At 42.5% G+C, this 21,859-nt stretch overlaps 1 protein-coding gene across 1 annotated transcript in view; it reads left to right on the plus strand.

The window, feature by feature from the left end:
* LOC142709220 (receptor-type tyrosine-protein phosphatase alpha-like) overlaps positions 1-21,859 on the plus strand; it is a 130,660-nt gene that overhangs the window by 49,385 nt on the left and 59,416 nt on the right. Inside the window, exons 4-9 of the mRNA XM_075848450.1 lie at positions 2,838-3,080; positions 6,743-6,840; positions 9,381-9,570; positions 20,088-20,166; positions 20,563-20,806; positions 21,518-21,554. Of these exons, the coding sequence (XP_075704565.1) occupies positions 2,838-3,080; positions 6,743-6,840; positions 9,381-9,570; positions 20,088-20,166; positions 20,563-20,806; positions 21,518-21,554 (891 nt within the window). The remainder of the gene's footprint in view (positions 1-2,837; positions 3,081-6,742; positions 6,841-9,380; positions 9,571-20,087; positions 20,167-20,562; positions 20,807-21,517; positions 21,555-21,859) is intronic.

Raw genomic sequence — 21,859 nt, forward strand, 5'->3', positions numbered from 1 at the left:
ATACCACCACACCATAACCACATAGTGACTGAATAATATCCCCATACTGTTACTGAATAATACCACCACATCATAACCACATAGTGACTGAATAATACCCCCATACTGTTACTGAATAATACCACCACACCATAACCACATAGTGACTGAATAATACCCCCATACTGTTACTGAATAATACCACCACACCATAACCACATAGTGAGTGAATAATATCCCCATACTGTTACTGAATAATACCTCCACACCATAACCACATAGTGACTGACTAATACCCCCAGACTGTTACTGAGTAATACCACCACACAATAACCACATAGTGACTGAATAATACCCCCATACTGTTACTGAATAATACCGCCACACCATAACCACATAGTGATTGAATAATACCCCCATACTGTTACTGAATAATACCACCACACCATAACCACATAGTGACTGAATAATAGCCCCATACTGTTACTGAATAATACCGCCACACCATAACCACATAGTGACTGAATAATACCCCCATACCGTTACTGAATAATACCTCCACACCATAACCACATAGTAATTATAAATACCCCAATACTGATACTGAATAATACCGCCACACCATAACCACATAGTGACTGAATAATATCCCATACTGTTACTGAATAATACCACCACACCATAACCACATAGTGACTGAATAATACCACATACTGTTACTGAATAATACCGCCATACTGTTACTGAATAATACCCCCACACTGTTACTGAACAATACCTCCACACCATAACCACATAGTGACTGAATAATACCACCATACTATTACTGAATAATATCTCCACCCCATAGCCACATAGTGACTGAATAATACCCCCATACTGTTACTGAATAATACCGCCAGACCATAACCACATAGTGACTGAATAATACCACCATACTGTTACTGAATAATACTGCCAGACCATAACCACATAGTGACTGAATAATACCCCATACTGTTACTGACTAATACCACCCCACCATAACCACATAGTGACTGAATAATACCCCCATACTGTTACTGACTAATACCACCCCACCATAACCACATAGTGACTGAATAATACACCCATACTGTTACAAAATAATGCTGCCACATCATAACCACATAGTGATTGAATAATACCCCCCGTTCTGTTACTGAATAATACTGCCGCACCATAACCACATAGTGACTGAATAATACCCCCATACTGCTACTGAATAATACCGCCACACCATAACCACATAGTGACTGAATAATATCCCCATACTTTTACTAAATAAAAACCACTGTATGAAGACCAATATTACCACCATATAGTGATATATACCAGTCCTACACAGGTGCTCTACAGACCGTGAACATATAGTGGTAGATACCAGTCCTACACATACTCTCTGCAGACCACACAGTGACCATATAGTGGTAAATATCAGTCCTACACAGGCTCTCTGCAGATCATACAGTGACCATATAGTGGTAGATATTAGTCCTACACAGGCTCTCTGCAGACCATACAGTGACCATATAGGGGTAGATATCAGTCCTCCACAGGCTCTCTGCAGACCATATAGTGAACATATAATGGTAGTTAGCAGTCCTACACAGACGCTCTGCAAATTATACATTGACCATATAGAGGTAGATATCAGTCCTACACAGACGACCTGCTGTACGTATATGTGAATACATTACAGTTACATCTAGTGACTCACAGGTGACGTCTTAAAGTGTAGTCAATAACTTTTTCCATCTTTTCCTTTCACAATGAAGACTTCTTCTAGCCACAACTTGCTTACAGAGTTTACTGCCCAGACATCTTTGGCTCCTCTGCTTTGCAGCTTCCTGCCTACCTACTCCCCAACCTCTACATAAACTCCATATCCTGCTGCTACCCATATTTCTGTGCTTGTTGCTGCCCCATTTGACCCTTTTCCTGTACCTGTGTCACGATCTGTGGGTATATGGTCCCACTGGGCCGTACTGCCGTAGCGGGATAGAAGCTGGCCAAACAGGGTACCAAGTAAAGTCTATAGTCCGAGCAAGGGTACCTGTGATAGTCCAGACAGTAGCGATGGCTAGGCTCAGATGGGACCTTGGCAGCAGACTACAGGCGTGCTATAAAAGCACGACTCCAACTCTTTAAGGCACAGGAACAAGGCAGCACGGGATACAGGATACAGGTAGCAGGAACGGAAACACTGGGAACAGGAAAACACCAAGAGACCATTTGCTAGACTGACACAGGAAAACACAACAACGCTCAGGCAATGAGTGAAGGGGATGGGCCCTTCTTATTGTCCAGAGTGATCTGGAAGCAAACAGTCAATCTTTAATATGTGTGTGCACTGGCCCTTTAAGGCCGGGAATGAGCTTGCGCTCGAAGCCATAGTGGTTACTGCAGGACAGGACGGCCGCATGTGCTGGCATCTCCGGGGGAGGAAGACGTCTGCAGCATGACAGGATTCTGCGGTCAGCGACCGCGGACGTTACAACCTGCACTTCATAAATAGTGGTGTCAGAACTAGAGTTACCCCCAAAAAAGGGCCACACAGGCAGAACCATTGAAAACAATAGCGGCAGATAGTGCCCCAAAAAATAATAGTGTAAACAGATGGTGTAATTTTTGTACTTTTTGAAGACTGTTGATATAAAAGTAATGAAACGTGCCTGATCTGGGATGTCCCTGCAGGCAGGAGACGCTACATACATTTGGGGGTCCTGGGCGCACGTCATACACATGTAATGAGAATTATTATTTGCTTGTGAGAATTCTACATTTGTTCTATGAACTGTGGACATTAACAATATTTCCCTGGTTTATATTTTTGTTAGAAGTGAAAGTGAAGAAGACGAGGGTGACCTCTACCAGCATCAACCTGACCATTGAGTGCACCCCGGATCAGTGCCACACATCTTCTATATCCTCCTGTATTAAACATATAGATGTCTATAAAGAATGTAAATCTGGAAAATATGTGACCTTCTCTAATCTGAAACCATTCACACAATATGAAATCATCACACATCGCTCGTTTCTCATTCTGGAGAGATTAAATATCAAAACTGGTGACTCAGGTGAGACTCCACTGTACAATATACGGACACTGTCTATATCCAGACCCCAGAGTCTTACCAGTCTCCAATAATAATAATAGTCCAGACAGATAGTGCCACAATCCTGCATGGCGGCCAGTCTTATTCCAGGTATCACCAGCCTCCGGCTAGAAGGTGCCCAATGTATGAATAATAGTCCAGACAGATAGTGGAACAGTCCTGCATGGCGGACAGTCTTATCCCAGGTATAACCAACCTCCGGCTATAAGGTGCCCAATGTATGAATAATAGTCCAGACAGATAGTGGTGTGGTCCTGCATGGCGGCCTGTTTTATTCCAGGTATCACCAGTCTCCGGCTACAAGGTGCCCAATGTATGAATAATAGTGCAGATACATAGTGGCGCAGTCCTGCATGGCGGCCAGTATTATTCCAGGTATCACCAGTCTCCGGCTACAAGGTGCCCAATGTATGAATAATAGTGCAGACACATAGTGGCGCAGTCCTGCATGGCGGCCAGTATTATTCCAGGTATCACCAGCCTCCGGATACAAGGTGCCCAATGTATGAATAATAGTCCAGACAGATGGTGGCGCAGTCCTGCATGGCAGACAGTCTTATTCCAGGTATCACCAGCCTCCATCTACAAGGTGCCCAATGTATGAATAATAGTCCAGACAGATGGTGGCACAGTCCTGCATGGTGAACAGTCTTATTCCAGGTATCACCAGTCTCCGGCTACAAGGTGCCCAATGTATGAATAATAGTCCAGACAGATAGTGGCGTGGTCCTGCATGGCGGCCAGTCTGATTCCAGGTATCACCAGTCTCCGGCTACAAGGTGCCCAATGTATGAATAATAGTGCAGACAGATAGTGGCGCAGTCCTGCATGGCGGCCAGTCTTATTCCAGGTATCACCAGCCTCCGGATACAAGGTGCCCAATGTATGAATAATAGTCCAGACAGATAGAGGTGCAGTCCTGCATCGCGGCCAGTCTTATTCCAGGTATCACCAGTCTCCGGCTACAAGATGCCCAATATATGAATAGTAGTCCAGACAGATAGTGGCCCAGTCCTGCATGGCGGCCAGTCTTATTCCAGGTATCACCAGCCTCCATCTACAAGGTTCCCAATGTATGAGTAATAGTCCAGACAGATAGTGGCGCAGTCCTGCATGGCGGCCAGTCTTATTCCAGGTATCACCAGCCTCTGGCTACAATATGCCCAATGTATGAATAATAGTCCAGACAGACAGTGGCGCAGTCTTGCATGGCGGCCAGTCTTATTCCATTTATCACCAGCCTCCGGCTACAAGATGCCCAATGTATGATTAATAGTCCAGACAGATAGTGGCGCAGTCCTGCATGGCGGCCAGTCTTATTCCAGGTATCACCAGCCTCTGGCTACAAGGTGCCCAATGTATGAATAATAGTCCAGATAGACAGTGGCGTGGTCCTGCATGACGGGCAGTCTTATTCCAGGTATCACCAGTCTCCTGCTACAAGGTGCCCAATGTATGAATAATAGTCCAGACAGATAGTGGTGCAGTCCTGCATGGCGGCCAGTCTTATTCCAGGTATCACCAGCCTCCATCTACAAGGTGCCCAATGTATGAATAATAGTCCAGACAGATAATGGCGCAGTCCTGCATGGCGGGCAGTCTTATTCCAGGGATCACCAGCCTCCGGCTAAAAGGTGCCCAACGTATGAATAATAGTCCAGACATATAGTGGCGCAGTCCTGCATGGCGGCCAGTCTTATTCCAGGTATCACAGCCTCCGAATACAAGGTGCACAATGTATGAATAATAGTCCAGACAGATAGAGGTGCAGTCCTGCATGGTAGCCAGTCTTATTCCAGGTATCACCAGCCTCCGGCTACAAGGTGCACAATGTATGAATAGTAGTCCAGACAGATAGTGGCATGGTCCTGCATGGCGGCCAGTCTTATTCCAGGTATTACAAACCTCCATCTACAAGCTGCCCAATGTATGAATAATAGTCCAGACAGATAGTGGCACAGTCCTGCATGGCAGACAGTCTTATTCCAGGTATCACCAGCCTCCATCTACAAGGTGCCCAATGTATGAATAATAGTCCAGACAGATAGTGGCGCAGTCCTGCATGGTGGACAGTCTTATTCCAGGTATCACCAGTCTCCGGCTACATGGTGCTCAATGTATGATTAATAGTCCAGACAGATAGTGGTGTGGTCCTGCTTGGCGGCCAATCTTATTCCAGGTATCACCAGTCTCCGGCTACAAGATGCCCAATGTATGAGTAATAGTTCAGACAGATAGAGGCAAAGTCCTGCATGGCGGCCAGACTTATTCCAGGTATCACCAGCCTCCGGCTACAAGGTGCCCAATGTATGAATAATAGTCCAGACAGATAGTGGTGCAGTGCTGCATTGTGGCCAGTCTTATTCCAGGTATCGCCAGCCTCCGGCTACAAGGTGCCCAATGTATGAATAGTAGTCCAGATTGATAGTGGCACTGTCCTGCATGGCAGCCAGTCTTATTCCAGGTATCGCCAGTCTCTGGCTACAAGGTGCCCAATGTATGAATAATAGTCCAGACAGATAGTGGTGCAGTCCTGCATGGTGGCCAGTCTTATTCCAGGTATCACCAGTCTCCGGCTACAAGGCGCCCAATGTATGAATAATAGTCCAGACAGAAAGTGGTGCACTGCTGCATGGTGGCCAGTCTTATTCCAGGTATCACCAGTCTCCGGCTACAAGGCACCCAATGTATGAATAATAGTCCAGACAGAAAGTGGCGCACTGCTGCATGGCGGCCAGTCTTATTCCAGGTATCACCAGTCTCCGGCTACAAGGTGCCCAATGTATGAATAATAGTCCAGACAGATAGTGGCACGTTCCCGCATGGCGACCAGTCTTATTCCAGGTATCACCAGCCTGTGGCTACAGTGTGCCCAATGTATGAATAATAGTCCAGACAGACAGTGGCGCAGTCCTGCATGGCGGCCAGTTTTATTCCAGGTATCCCCAGCCTCCAGCTACAAGGTGCCCAATGTGTGAATAATAGTCCAGACAGATAGTGGCGCAGTCCTGTATGGCGGCCAGTCTTATTCCCGGTATCACCAGCCTCCGGATACATGGTGCCGAGTGTATGAATAATAGTCCAGGCAAATAGTGGCGCAGTCCTGAATGGCGGCCAGTCTTATTCCAGGTATAATGAAATGTAGGCCATGACAGGAGGCTCCTGCATGTATCTCCTACAAGTTGTGTCTGCACATAAGATCTGGTGTATTACTTCAGCATTGTTAGATCTCGGTTGCGGCAGCTGCCTGTAAAGAAGATCAGTGACTTCATCTTCAGACCTGTGGCTGTAAGCAGCTGAAGGTGAACATCCCCTGTAATTATATGTAAAGATCTAAAGTAAACCCATCATTCCAAATATAAGATCCCCATCCCTCGATAATTGTAGATACACTTTAAAGCACAATTATTATATAATATGTACAAGGCTGTGGGATGATGGGAGTGATATATTGTGTGTACAGAGCTGTAGAATGATAGAAGTGAGAGTGATACATCCCATGTATAGAACTATGGGATGATGGGAAAGATTCATCCTGTGTACAGAGCTGTTGGCATGATGGGAGTGATACATTTGGTGTACAGAGCTGTGGGATTTTGATTTTTCCATCTCTTTATCTACAGCTCCTACAGCTCCAGATATTATGCAGACGCCCAGCATGGAGGACGGTACAATCGTCTGGAAATTGTCTAATAACCAGGGGAATATCACTGGCTCTGAGGTAAGAAATCTGTGACTGTAATGTATCTGCACTGATTTATACAGAAGTCCTCATATATAACACTGGAGACAGAACTCTTTAACTCCTAGAACAGAGCCAATTTTATCCTTAAAGTAACAGTCCAGTGGTGAGCTCAGGAGTGATACATCAGTCAGGTCTCATAGGTGCTGCTTTCCTGCTATGTTTTTTCCTCAGTTCTCGCTACTTGGCCACTTTTCAGAACAACTCAATCAGAACAGAGCTGTGATCTGTGACTACCACTTAACTACAGTGCCTACAGGGAGGATGAGGTAGTCTGAGACACACCCCCTGCCTCATGATTGGTTCAGGCTGCTGCTTTGTCCCTCCCACTGCAGCTCTGCCTCCTCAGATTGGCTGCTATGTATAAACACTTTCATCACAAGCTCAGCAGGAAGTCAGAGCATGAAGAGGAAATTTCTAAGATAACGAAGGCAGAACGATTAAAAAGTACAGAATTGGTAATTGCCCGTGAATCACCATACTAAAATTCATAACATAGCCTGCCCGTCATGTTGTTGCCATGCCAGTGTCATCAGGGGAAACGAGACTAATGATGACCCCTGATGACGCGGGTATGGTGAAAGGTGAAACATGTCGGGGAGGCTATGATATGAATTTTAGAACGGTGAACAACAGTGTTGCTAAGAATGATATCGATACAGTGTTGTTACTAAAGATTAGTTATGCAATAACAGTGGATACATGAACGAGACGGGCTTCAGCCCTCAAGATTGCTTCAAATATTGAGAGTTGTAGTTTTTATCACCCAAGATCCACAAATTGCTAACGGAGCTGTACGTGGGCTAGTTTATTGCAGAACAACTTTGTAGTTTCCATTTTTTTAGTAACATATGACTCTTTGATTACTTTTTATTCCTGTTTTTGGGAGGCAAGATTAACGTCAAACAGCTATTCTGGCATTTTTTTTTTTTCTGGAGTTTATCATGCAGAATAAATAACATTATGTAGTGATGGGGGTAGGGAAACAGACAGGTGAGCCCTAATCTACCCGCCACTCAGTCCCTGCCTACTTGCAACTACCCGCCCTAGGTGCCGGGGTACAACTGGGCAACGGTCCCTACACTCAATAAGTGCACGACAGACAAACAGACAAGGGTACACGGAAGCTAAGGGAAATAGGGCAGTTGCCCACGGCAACACTGTGAGCAACAAGAGTGGTGAACGAGCCGAGTCAAACCAGGAGTGTACGAGGTACCAAACGCAGAGCAGGAGAGTAGTCAGTCAGCCAGGGTCAATATGAAGCAGGGTCAAATAGTTCAGAAGCTGCAGCAGGGCCAGGAAACCAAACGAGAAGAAAACACAAGCAAGGAGGAACAGGAAAGGCAGGTATAAATAGACAGAGGGCGGGAGCTAGCTCCGTCTGGCCAGGCTGTGATAGGCTCTCCCACTCCTAAGCCTGCCATCCTGAGTGGTGGAAGATGGAGTCAGTCTCACAGACATAGAAGCAGGTGCAGACTGATTACCTATGGGCGTTGACACAGAAGCTGTGCCTGGCAGATCCTTTACACATTAGTTTTATAGTATAGGTTGTTGCAAATCTGGTATTGACTATGTGTATTTTTTTTTTATTCTACTATTTCCATAATATAACATTGTGTAAGGGAAAAAAAGTTTGTTTTTTATTTTTTGTTGGTAATATCACTTAGGGGCCACAGTCAGCATTGACTTGACCATGGCATCTAAGGTGTTACACAATCGGGTCGTGGAGTAAAATACCCACCACGTGTGAGACATAGAGAGCAAGTTTAATAAGGAGGAGGGGGTGATATCATGAACAATGGTTCATGTTACCCCTCCCCCTGGGGTCATCTGAAGCCATACAGGAATAGGAGAAGGATCACAGATCCCTCTCCTCTCCCTTCAGGCTGTCAGCACATCACCTGCTGCCCCCTCTCCTGCTCCACTCAAGCTGAAGTGGGAGCTACAAGTACAGAACAGGCAGTTTCCATTTCTGTCTGCTCTTGCTCTGGCTAGAATGGGACTACAACCTCGATCCCGGTCTCTAGCCGGAGCTAATGCCTTTAGAGTAGAAGCTGCTTTCTGCAGTTACTTTGTCTGAGCTGAGCTCGGGCTAAACTGTAAGATCCTCTTCCTGCCGCATGAGAAACTGTTAGGAGGTTATGGGGCCTTATTCTACAACGCTGCCACTGCCTCCTTTAATCCCAGCAAGCACGTGATCACCGGTGTCTGGTCATGTGACCCAATTGCTGGGTCTTACTAGACCAAGTACAGCCCTGATAATCTTTTGTGCCTAAAAGGACTAAATAGATTGCTTCCTCCATCCTCTATAAAGGCAGTGTACGGACACAGCGCTCTCCACATCTCACTGCCGGATACGATTTGATAAAGGTCCGGGATGGACCGAAACGTTGTTAAATATATATGGATATAACTATTTGTTTGAATGGAACATATACGCCTGCTTTTGTTTTTCTACGTTCTACAATTGTCAGGAAGGTGATTTTTGCTCTGATTACTTTTTCCTCTGTTTCTTGCAGCTGAACATCGTGGCCTGGAGAGATTACAATTCTTCCTTTACATTTAATGTAACTGAACGTTTCCCCCCCAATGTCACCCGATACAAAATCAACCTGCAGCACGGGACCAATTATACATTTTGTCTCCAAGGATTTACGTCTGTGGGAGGTGGCGAGTATAAAAATACCACCATAGAAACCCCGATTGGAGGTAATAATAATGACCGAATCCATTGACTTCATTTTTATTCTTTTTTATTATTAGTCAAACGTATTTATTAGTATAATTTGTCTCAAAAATACAACACGTAACAAGTCAAAGGGTATGTGCACACGCTATCTTCCTTTTACGTCTGAAAAGACAGACTATTTCAGGAGAAAACAGCTGCCTCGTTTCAGACGTAAAAGCTCCTCCTCGCATTATGCGAGGCGTCTTTGATGCTCGTAAATCTTGAGCTGCTCTTCATTGACTTCAATGAAGAACGGCTCAAATTACGTTGCAAAGAAGTGTCCTGCACTTCTTTGCCGAGGCAGTCATTTTACGCGTCGTCGTTTGACAGGTCGTCTGCACAGTACGTCGGCAAACCCATTCAAATGAATGGGCAGATGTTTGCCGAGGTATTGTAGCCCTATTTTCAGACGTAAAACGAGGCATAATACGCCTCGTTTACGTCTGAAAATAGGTCGTGTGAACCCAGCCAAAGAGACAACGTACCAACACCAAACAGCTTTTATTTTATTTTTTGTACTTTTTTTGTATGAATTACAAATAATATCAACTTTATAGATCCATCATATCAAGATCTGAACATTCACAGAAAAATATTTACAGGATCTGTTACATTAAAAACATAAAAATGAAGAAAGAGACAAAAAAATAAACAATGGTAAAAAGAAAAGAGAGAAAAACATGGACACTATTAATAATTTGATAAAGAAACTTGCGTCCACAATTATATATCTTTTTTTGTGGCTATTTTAACCTTCTTCCAATTTTTAGTAATTCAAATATGGCAATTTAAAATGATGGCTATACAGAGAATTAATATTTTAGAGGGAATATGTTCTGTACCAATGAGGAGCATAAAAACACCGGGATCTGTAGATGGCAATAATCCTAGAGCTGTATAAATCAGGTGTCTTATTATCATTATGTCGCAGAACCACTACATATGGACGGGTCATGTGTGGTGACTTTTTTTTTTTTTTTATCTGAGAGGGTAAAATAATTTTTTGTTGATTACACAAGTAGTATAAGAATTTTAATTAATACATAACATTTGTCTCCCACTAGGGGGAGCTTTCTGTATACAGACATATACGTTAAACTCAATGTGTATTATAATCTCCCAACGCGCACCTATTGTTGGCTGCAGTCAGTGTTTTTTTTCTGTTCACCCTATGTCTATGTAGGGGATATGGAGCTCTGTATAGGGTAAACTAAGCTCCAACCACTATAATGATACATTATCCTTTAATAACCGAGTCAAATTTTGGAAATCTATTACGTGTGACTGTCTTAAAAAATAACTCGGTAAAGGTTTTGCACATCCCAAAAATTCTGACTTCGTTTTTTTAAATCATATTATTATTGTATTTTTGTGGTAAAGGTAGATTAATACGATTTGTGTTAATTTGGAAAAACAAAAAATTCTTGAAATTTTTGAAAAACAATTCTTGACTTATTTTCAACTGCAATATGTCACATATATACACACACACACACACACACACACACACACACACACACACACACACATAATATACTAATATTTTATCAGATCTACATTTCCATGTGTTTACTTTATTTGTCAGCATTTGTTAAGAACTTTTTACCTTTTTGAGTACAATAGGAGACTTACAAATTTAACATCATTTTTTACAATTTACCAATATTTTCAAGTCCTTTCAAGTTCAAATTTAGTTTTTATGCATCGAGTCAAGTTTGGAGAGTCTAATAGTCTAATTTCATCAGAATGATAGAAACCCCCCACCAATTACCCCATTTTGAAAACTACACCGGAATTAATCTATGGGCACAGTGAGAAATTTTACCCCACAGGTTTTTCGTAAAAAATAAATCCCTTTTTTTCACAAATGTGTAATTTTAAAGACTGTTTTTGGTACAATGCACAGGAAACGGAAAATATGCACCCCAACATTTATCTCCATGTTTTTCCTGTATTCATAAATACCCCCATTGTGGCCCGAATTTGCTGCCTCGCCACACGTCAGGGCTCAAAAGTAAAGGAGCTCCCAGTGGCTTTCAGGTTGCAAATTTTGCATTAAAACGTTTCAGGCCCCATTCCACCCATGTATTGGCTTTGAACAATAAAATAATTACCCATAAATTACCCTATTTTGAAAACTAGACCCCTTTAAGGTATTAAAATATTGTGTAGTGGGCATGCTGACCGTAAGGTTTTTATAGGAGGAAATCATGGGACTTATGTTTGAAAAAATAGGAATATATTTTGCCTTAAAATTTTTAATATATTTCCACATGAAACGGGAGAAAAAAATATCATATTAATATGTACGAGGGTGAGTAAAAAGTTATCCGCCCTCTGTACAACTTTTTAAAAGAGACAAACACATACATTTTTCAATACTTTGTCCATCTGTCAACAAGCTTTCGTATTCCCACATTAAAAATCGGGCAGAGATGCGAGCCACAAATGCACCGCTGTCTTCACCTCTTCAATAGATGTGAATCTTCATCCTCGTAGGGCTTCACATAATCCACTGATACTCATCTATCCAATAGAATCCGTTCACGTGTGCGATCAACTTTGGCATCAGTCATGGGTGGATGGACGTCCGACTCCTTCATGGCTGACAGTAGAATCAGTTCACGTGTGCGATCAATGTTGTCATCAGTCGTGGATGGGCGTCCAGCTCCTTCTTCATGGCTGACACTTGTTTGACCTTCCTTGACTTCTCTATCTATTGTGTCAAAATTAATTAAACTACGATATTATTATTTATTCATTTATTTATTTTTAAAAAACTTGCTACGCTCCAAAACATTTTTTTGTAGAGTACACAGCCTTTTTATTTTATTATATATACCTTTTATCTGTCCTCCATGTATTTATATTATGATATGTTTTATTGAATTGTACTTTTGAACTTTGACCCGCTGTTGTGTTTTCGCGGTTTTTTTGTGCAATTATCCAGTCTGAACTGGCGCTATATAAACTTGTCTCTTTTCTTCTGTAAATCTCATGCCTGATGAAAGCGCCGGTTCGGTGCTGAAACGCGTTGCAATTAAAACAGTTTTTTACAAAACTATTCACCCGATCTCAGCAATCTTATCTGTCCGCAACTATTAGCAGCGCCGTATAGATCCTCATTTTTTATCTGCAATCTTCGTACCCAAGCGGTCTCCCTGGCGACCGGCCCGGATCTGGCAGCAGCTACCCCGTGGACCCCAGTGCTCTACTCTTCTAACCCTTACGGTGAGCATCTATATTCTTCATCCCCTTACATCACCTTCTTGATCCATACCAAGTGGCGCCGTGGCTTTTTGTCTCCCCTCGTTCTGATCTAGTTCGGATTGCATCTGCCCTGCAAGGCTGATTCTCCGACATCAGGAGCACCACACCTATCACCACCGGGTTTCTCCGGGTTTGTGACCGGTGACAAGCCGACTCCTGCACTGGCAGCCTGACCTTTGGATCTACTAACTTGGTACTACTTCTCTAACTACAACGACCCTCCAGGAACGGACTTGATCCACCACTCCCACCTCGTTTGGTGATATTGTGTTCACGTCCACAACCACCCTCCATGATGTTGGATTTCACCAACGAAAGGAACCGACTGCGGGAACGTCTCATCCTTGAGTCCATTGGGACTGATACCTTGCAAGGACTTTCTCACATAGTGAGTAACACCTCATCCGTCGAGGAAACCCTTAAGATGACGGACCTATACCTTTCTCTTGAGGATCTCCTTAAGAAAGAGGCTTTACAGAATATTGACTGTCAGTTTCTGTTGTTATATATATCTGCTAATATCACCCCCAGAGGTTTGAGGTTATCCATCACTAACCCCTACCCTGCTGACACTGCTTTCAGCAGCGATTGGATGTCTCATATAGACGCATGTCATTTAGGCTTTCTTGAAAGACTGCTTACTAAACGTACCTCGCTTAGCACTGCTTTACTATCTGACATCTCTATTACTAAAGAACAATTACTACACTACAGCGATCACTGTGATTTCCTCAAACTAGAGGAATCCACTAGCAGAAGACTCATCTCTTACGAAAAAGACCTCATTCTGAGAAAAGTTAAAAAATTTAAAAGGGACCAGCTAGACTATGCCACTGACCCTGCTGGTGATTGGAAAAAGAACATCATTCCTTCCCTAGACAACATAAAAACCATCACACCTGAGTATGACACCGCTTCGAATAGATACATGTCGGTAAAACCCACTCACATCACCCCACGTGATAGGGTCATGAATCATAGCAGATCTTTCAGGAATAGTAACAAATCTAGACCCAACAGAACTAATGAAATCACAAAAATTGGAGAATCAATTATGAATACCGCATCTTTGGTCACCACTGATAATATGTGTCTTAATACAGCCACAATACCCACTCTAAATCAGTCCCCACAACCCAACATACCTTCTGGGTTTAGCCAATACAGCCCCAGAATACCGATGAATGCTTTTAAATCCTCTGATTTGGCAATGCATCTATCCCGGCTACCCCCTGCATCCGAACCTATGGAGGTACCCCCAATTATTGACCTATTACATGCATCACTGATCAACGATTCTATTGACGAGGAGGACGGTAATCCTTTCCCATCCCTCCTTGAGCTTTCGGTCCACGACACCCCATATTTCTCCAATCCAACCTCCCCTGCTGATCTTTTCTTCAGTCATAACACCACCCAGGGACCCATAAATCCTAACACTGATTTAGCCACGTCAGTTCTGGATATTACTTATGCAGCGACGTCTTTTTTAGGCCTCCCTTCCCATTTAGTCAGACCCCCGTTAACTCCCACTATTGCGAGCAAGGACGTACTAATTCCATACATCATGAGCCCCAAAGCTCAAACTATCACCAGCTTCTTTCCCACAATTCAAAAAATTTCCACCAAAAGGAAACTAGGTATAGACCCAGAGGACGAAGAGGAGGTAAGAAACGCCATAAAACAGCATCAATCTCTCACCAAAAAGAGGAACCTGGTCCAGCATCAATAAAAATATTTAATTTATCGCTACACTCTCTAAACACACATGAATGTAGCCTTTTGAACAAAGGACTTTCATTTTGTCCCACATCCTCAATTAACAATTTTGAGCTTTTTATGGACCTCAACAGGTTCACGAGGAAGCTCACCCTCACCAGACATTTTGCCATGACCAAATCCACTACCATACCCAACACTGACATAGAACCACCTGATAACCCTGCTACACTAAAGGCCATCTCAGTAGAGGTTCGACCAAAGTCTAACTTTTATCCAACACACCACCAGGGCCCCATGATCGAAACCTTTTCCTCCCTGGTAAGCAATGAGTTTAGAACTCTTGATTTACCATCCATTTACCCTGATAATTTAACTAAACTTGAAAGGAAGGCCATGAAGAGTCTCCAAAGAAACAATGATATCGTAATCCGCCCAGCTGATAAGGGGGGGGGAATAGTCATCCTAGACAGAGATAAGTACCTAAAAGAAACTTCTAGGATTCTTAGTGACACCACGTTTTACAATAAATTGTCCACTAACCCGTTGCCTATGTACATACTCAAATATCAAGACCTCATTGATTCAGCAGCCTCATCAGGTTTGATTAACAAAAAAGAAAAAAGGTTCCTCTCTGTCACTTTTCCAAATATGCCTTTCATTTACCATTTACCCAAAATTCACAAATCACTAACAGATCCCCCAGGACGTCCCATCATTTCGGGAATAGACTCCCTCACTAGCAATCTCTCACATTTCATAGACCTTCATCTCCAACCACTTGTTCTCACCCTACCCTCCCACCTGAAGGACTCCACACAATTAATCAGAGACTTAAATGATCTAAAACTTGACCCTTCAATAGCCCCAGTCTGCTTTCTGACAGCGGACGTAACCACACTTTATAGCAACATCCCCCATGATAAAGGCATAGAAGTAGCCCAGGTATCTCTATCCCAAATTAACAACATGTCCGAACCGCAGGTCGAGTTTTTAGCTAATTGCATCGACTTTATTCTCAAGCATAACGTCTTTAGTTGTGACAGCAACTTCTATCACCAAATTAAGGGATGTGCAATGGGCAGCCGGTTTGCACCCTCCTACGCAAATCTGTATATGGGGGCATTCGAAAAAACTTATATCTATGGCGAACACCCCTACAAAAACAATATTCTACTTTACAAAAGATACATTGATGATCTGTTCCTAGTGTGGAGGGGCACTGAGGAGGAAGCTATGCGTTTCATCGATACCCTCAATAAAAACGATTTTGACCTAACATTCACATATACCTTTTCTTCAACATCAATAGACTACCTAGATCTGACTATTAATCACGACATTGTCAGAAATAAATTTATAACTAAAACACACTTTAAACTAGTCGATGTCAATAGCTATATTGACTTCAGAAGCGCCCACCACCGTCCCTGGTTGAAGAACGTACCTTTTGGGCAATTCCGTAGGATTAGAAAAAACTGCAGTACTGAATGATTTTGATAATGAATGCGCGGTCCTCGAAAAAAGGTTCAAAGATAAAGGTTTCCCAAAAAATCTCATCAAAGGTGCACGATTAAAAGCTTCTAAGCTTACTCATATATCTTGCCTTAATCCCTCAAGCAATACTCCGAAATTGGATACAACTAATCCCAATCTGAATTTCATCACCACCTACAATAGGGGCAATAAAATAATCAGGAACATACTTTCGAAGCATTGGCACATTCTCAGAACTGATCCGTATTTAAAGGACACACTACTATGCAAACCTAATATTACTTTCCGTCGGTCCCTATCCCTTAAAAACATATTGGCCCCTAGCAGAACAAATAAACATCCTATAACCAATACTGACTTTATTTCTAGTATCAAAGGGTCATATAAATGCGGACACTCACGCTGCCTCTGCTGCAAGTCCATTAGTCACAGAAAAATAGATTACACATCCACAGCCACCAATGAAACTTTCACCATACAGTCTCTCCTGAATTGCGGTAGCTCCTATGTCATCTATTTATTAGAGTGTCCGTGTCATTTACAATACATTGGTAGAACCACTCAGTGTTTGAGAACCAGAATTAATAACCATCGATTTAATGTAAATAATGGATACCTTAAGCATAGTGTCTCTAGGCATTTTTTTCATAAGCATAACTGCGAATTCAATAAAATCAATATTACTCCAATAGAGCACATCAGCAGTACCGTCCCTAATAGATTCAACAAATTGAAGCAGAGAGAGAACTATTGGATTTTCAAAATGAACACCCTTCACCCTTTGGGTCTAAATGATATCGCAGAATCATCTTTAGATTAATCAATCCGACTATCCTTCAGTCCTCCACAATATGGCATTATCTAAGCACTTCCAAATCCTCTTTTGGTCCACCACTACATTTATCCGAGTTCATGTGTCTTTTGCTAAATTAACATCCACTAATTTTTCCTGCTATATATAACACTTGATGCTAACGTACCTTCCGTTTGCGTACATACATCCTCTGCTATTCTCACCTGCTATCGCTGATTCATGGCCCTATTTCAAATACCCTAGTGTTAGACCTATCTATTAATCTTAGTTTCGGCCACACACTTATATCTGACAATCCTCTTCTACTCACCCCTCGTCCGATGCCCATATTCTGTCCCGGCTTAGCAGCCTCCGCCGGTCCTGCCTGAGCATCCCATCTTTCTCTCGCGTATTGCGTTCCACCTTGCGTTCCACTTCAGTTTGGAGCGCGTCGGCTTCCGTTACCCTTTTGGTTCCCGTGGCGACATGAAAACAAAACATACAGTAGTACTCCCTAACAGTATACACAACCCCCAGCCAAACAACTTTCACTGATACCATCCACATCTTTCAATAAAATTAATTAAACTACGATATTATTATTTATTCATTTATTTATTTTTAAAAAACTTGCTACGCTCCAAAACATTTTTTTGTAGAGTACACAGCCTTTTTATTTTATTATATATACCTTTTATCTGTCCTCCATGTATTTATATTATGATATGTTTTATTGAATTGTACTTTTGAACTTTGACCCGCTGTTGTGTTTTCGCGGTTTTTTTGTGCAATTATCCAGTCTGAACTGGCGCTATATAAACTTGTCTCTTTTCTTCTGTAAATCTCATGCCTGATGAAAGCGCCGGTTCGGTGCTGAAACGCGTTGCAATTAAAACAGTTTTTTACAAAACTATTCACCCGATCTCAGCAATCTTATCTGTCCGCAACTATTAGCAGCGCCGTATAGATCCTCATTTTTTATCTGCAATCTTCGTACCCAAGCGGTCTCCCTGGCGACCGGCCCGGATCTGGCAGCAGCTACCCCGTGGACCCCAGTGCTCTACTCTTCTAACCCTTACGGTGAGCATCTATATTCTTCATCCCCTTACATCACCTTCTTGATCCATACCAAGTGGCGCCGTGGCTTTTTGTCTCCCCTCGTTCTATTGTGTCATGTGATAATTGCTGCATATAGGGACTAGTTGTGTCATGTGATAATTGCTGCATATAGGGACTAGGTGAGTCATGTGATAACTGCTGTATATAGTGACTATGATAATTGCTGTATATAGTGACTAGTTGTGTCATGTGATAATTGCTGTATATAGTGACTAGTTGAGTCATGAGATAATTGCTGTATATAGTGACTAGTTGAGTCATGTGATAATTGCTGTATATAGTGACTAGTTGTGTCATGAGATAATTGCTGTATATAGTGACTATTTGAGTCATGTCAATTAGAGCCGGCTGTGATCTGCGGAGGCCATTCTCTCATTTTATTATATACTTTTTATCAGGTATATATACGGTGAAGTAAATAAGTATTTGATCCCTTGCTGATTTTGTAAGTTTGCCCACTGTCAAAGTTATGAACAGTCTAGAATTTTTAGGCTAGGTTAATTTTACCAGTGAGAGATAGATTATATATAAAAAAAAAAACAGAAAATCACATAGTCAAAATGATATATATTTATTTGCATTGTGCACAGAGAAATAAGTATGTGACCCCCGACCAACCATTAAGAGTTCAGCCTCCTCCAGACCAGTTACTGCTCCAAATCAACTTGGTGCCTGCATTATAGACAGCTCTTACATGGTCACCTGTATAAAAGACTCCTGTCCACAGACTCAATGATCAGTCTGACTCTAACCTCTACAACATGGGCAAGACCAAAGAGCTTTCTAAGGATGTCAGGGACAAGATCATAGACCTGCACAAGGCTGGAATGGGCTACAAAACCATAAGTAAGACGCTGGGTGAGAAGGAGACAACTGTTGGTGCAATAGTAAGAAAATGGAAGACATACAAAATGACTGTCAATCGACATCGATCTGGGGCTCCATGCAAAATCTCACCTCGTGGGGTATCCTTGATCCTGAGGAAGGTTAAAGCTCAGCCGAAAACTACACGGGGGGAACTTGTTAATGATCTCAAGACAGCTGGGACCACAGTCACCAAGAAAACCATTGGTAACACATTACGCCGTAATGGATTAAAATCCTGCAGTGCCCGCAAGGTCCCCCTGCTCAAGAAGGCACATGTACAGGCCCGTCTGAAGTTTGCAAATGAACATCTGGATGATTCTGAGAGTGATTGGGAGAAGGTGCTGTGGTCAGATGAGACTAAAATTGAGCTCTTTGGCATTAACTCAACTCGCCGTGTTTGGAGGAGGAGAAATGCTGCCTATGACCCAAAGAACACCGTCCCCACTGTCAAGCATGGAGGAGGAAACATTATGTTTTGGGGGTGTTTCTCTGCTAAGGGCACAGGACTACTTCACCGCATCAATGGGAGAATGGATGGAGCCATGTACCGTCAAATCCTGAGTGACAACCTCCTTCCCTCCACGAGGACATTAAAAATGGCTTGTGGCTGGGTCTTCCAGCACGACAATGACCCGAAACATACAGCCAAGGCAACAAAGGAGTGGCTCAAAAAGAAGCACATTAAGGTCATGGAGTGGCCTAGCCAGTCTCCAGACCTTAATCCCATCGAAAACTTATGGAGGGAGCTGAAGATCCGATTTTCCAAGCGACAGCCTCGAAATCTTAATGATTTACAGATGATCTGCAAAGAGGAGTGGGCCAAAATTCCATCTAACATGTGTGCAAACCTCATCATCAACTACAAAAAACGTCTTACTGCTGTGCTTGCCAACAAGGGTTTTGCCACCAAGTATTAAGTCTTGTTTGCCAAAGGGATCAAATACTTATTTCTCTGTGCACAATGCAAATAAATATATATAATTTTGACAATGTGATTTTCTGTTTTGTTTTTTTTTATATATATAATCTATGTCTCACTGGTAAAATTAACCAAGCCTAAAAATTCTAGACTGTTCATGTCCTTGACAGTGGCAAACTTACAAAATCAGCAAGGGATCAAATACTTATTTCCTTCACTGTATATATATATATATATATATATATATATATATATATATATATATATATGGTGGTTAATGATCCGGTAAATGTGACATTCCATTTTCTTTTCAGATCCTCCCATCCCGCGAGTTATAAAAGAGGATTTCACTTTACAGCTTCACCCGGTATCGGATGTCCATGGACCAATCAGGTCAGAAGCTTCTGAACAAAGCAATATCCGCATCAATAAATATATTACCTGTAATGTTCTAATAAATTTAAGTAATGTATCTTATCTGACAGCAGTATAAAAGAAAGGGGAGGGGCTAATCTCGAGCATAGCTGTCAATCACTATGTTGGCGGAGGGGCAAGACACTCAGACTTTCGCTATGAGTGTATATACATTTAGAGCTGTCTGTGTGGGGGAGGGGCAGGACTCAGGCTTTCTCTATGAGTGTATATACATTTAGAGCTGTCTGTGTGGGGGAGGGGCAGGATACAGGCTTTCTCTATGGGTGTGTATATAGGTAGATATGGATGAGAAGTGATGTAGATTATTGACTTATGTGGATTGATTACATCATTTTTTTTTCTTTTTATACACAGTCATTATGAAATAATTATCTTTACTGAGGGCGGAAGTAACACAAGTGACTGTGTAAAATTCCCTCACACACCTTACAACTCCACTCTGACCTCCTACACTGCGGCTCTCCTCCATGCTCACAACAACCTCACAAATTCAATAACACTGGGCGATAAGAAACAATATGGCGGCTACTTTAATGCTCCTCTCATCCCAAACCAGGAATACACTGCATATCTACGGGTCACCAGCAAGTGGAAGGAGGTATGAGACCCCCATGATATTTTTTGGTTGTTTAATAATCATGTAAGCGTTTTGTAAATTTCCTTTGTGTAAGCCTAGAAGCCAACTTACAGCACTTGTCTCAGGACCACAAGTCCAAGTGTCTTCTCATACAGCTATTCGCTATTATGCTGGTTTCTGCTCCCGTCCATATGTGCCATATAGCTGGATTGTTTGGTTTCTTCTGAGCCCACAAAGTTCCTTTAAGTCTCTGCACTGGTCTACTCTCCCCTGATTTCCACATCTCAATGCTAAACCATAGAGGGTTCTTTAGGATAGGGAGCCCCAAACCAGCTAGAGACCCCACTGAGGAACCCCAATCTATTGGTGGTCAAGTGATGTCACTGCCGCAGATCACAATTGGCCACTGTAGCCAGATGATGACACGTCATCACGTAAAGGAGGATGAGGTAGTGAGGAAAGTTGTGGCTGAACCGCTCTCCTCATGAATACAGCGAAATGATGACCATAGTTGTGTCATGTATTTTTATCTACTCTCTGGGGATGAGTGAATCGGTGATACGTGAAAGTGTCTTACTAAGGACTCATGCAGTAAATATGGTGTCAGGTTGGTAAATTCATGAGGATGCGGGGAATCATCCATGATGTGTTCATCTCCACTGCTTTCTTTTTGCTTTTATTGTTTTTGTTGTTTTTATGTTTTTAGTGATTTCGCTATTTTGTGTTTTGAAGGATAAGTCATCGTGTGTTTCGTTGGGGTTCTTCAAGGGTAAGACTTGAAATCAATCATTAAGTATCACGCGTCGCTTTGGTCATCAAATATTCCTACACCTGATCCATCACCCCTGTCTATCTTATACAAAACCAATGATGGGTCGTAGGAAGGAAATCTATAGTCACCTTCTAAGGATGTCCCACGTGGGTGGATCTCTACTGTCACGTGACTGTAACTAGGGAAAGGGAAATTACATAGGGGTTGGCGCCAATCTTAGTAAATGTGGGCTAATGTTTCCATTTTACATACCTTCCGGGCGGCACGCAGCACTTGTATGGAGGGAATATTCTATGAACCAG

Source organism: Rhinoderma darwinii, chromosome 1 (genome assembly GCF_050947455.1).
Source record: "Rhinoderma darwinii isolate aRhiDar2 chromosome 1, aRhiDar2.hap1, whole genome shotgun sequence".
Lineage (NCBI taxonomy): Eukaryota > Metazoa > Chordata > Amphibia > Anura > Rhinodermatidae > Rhinoderma > Rhinoderma darwinii.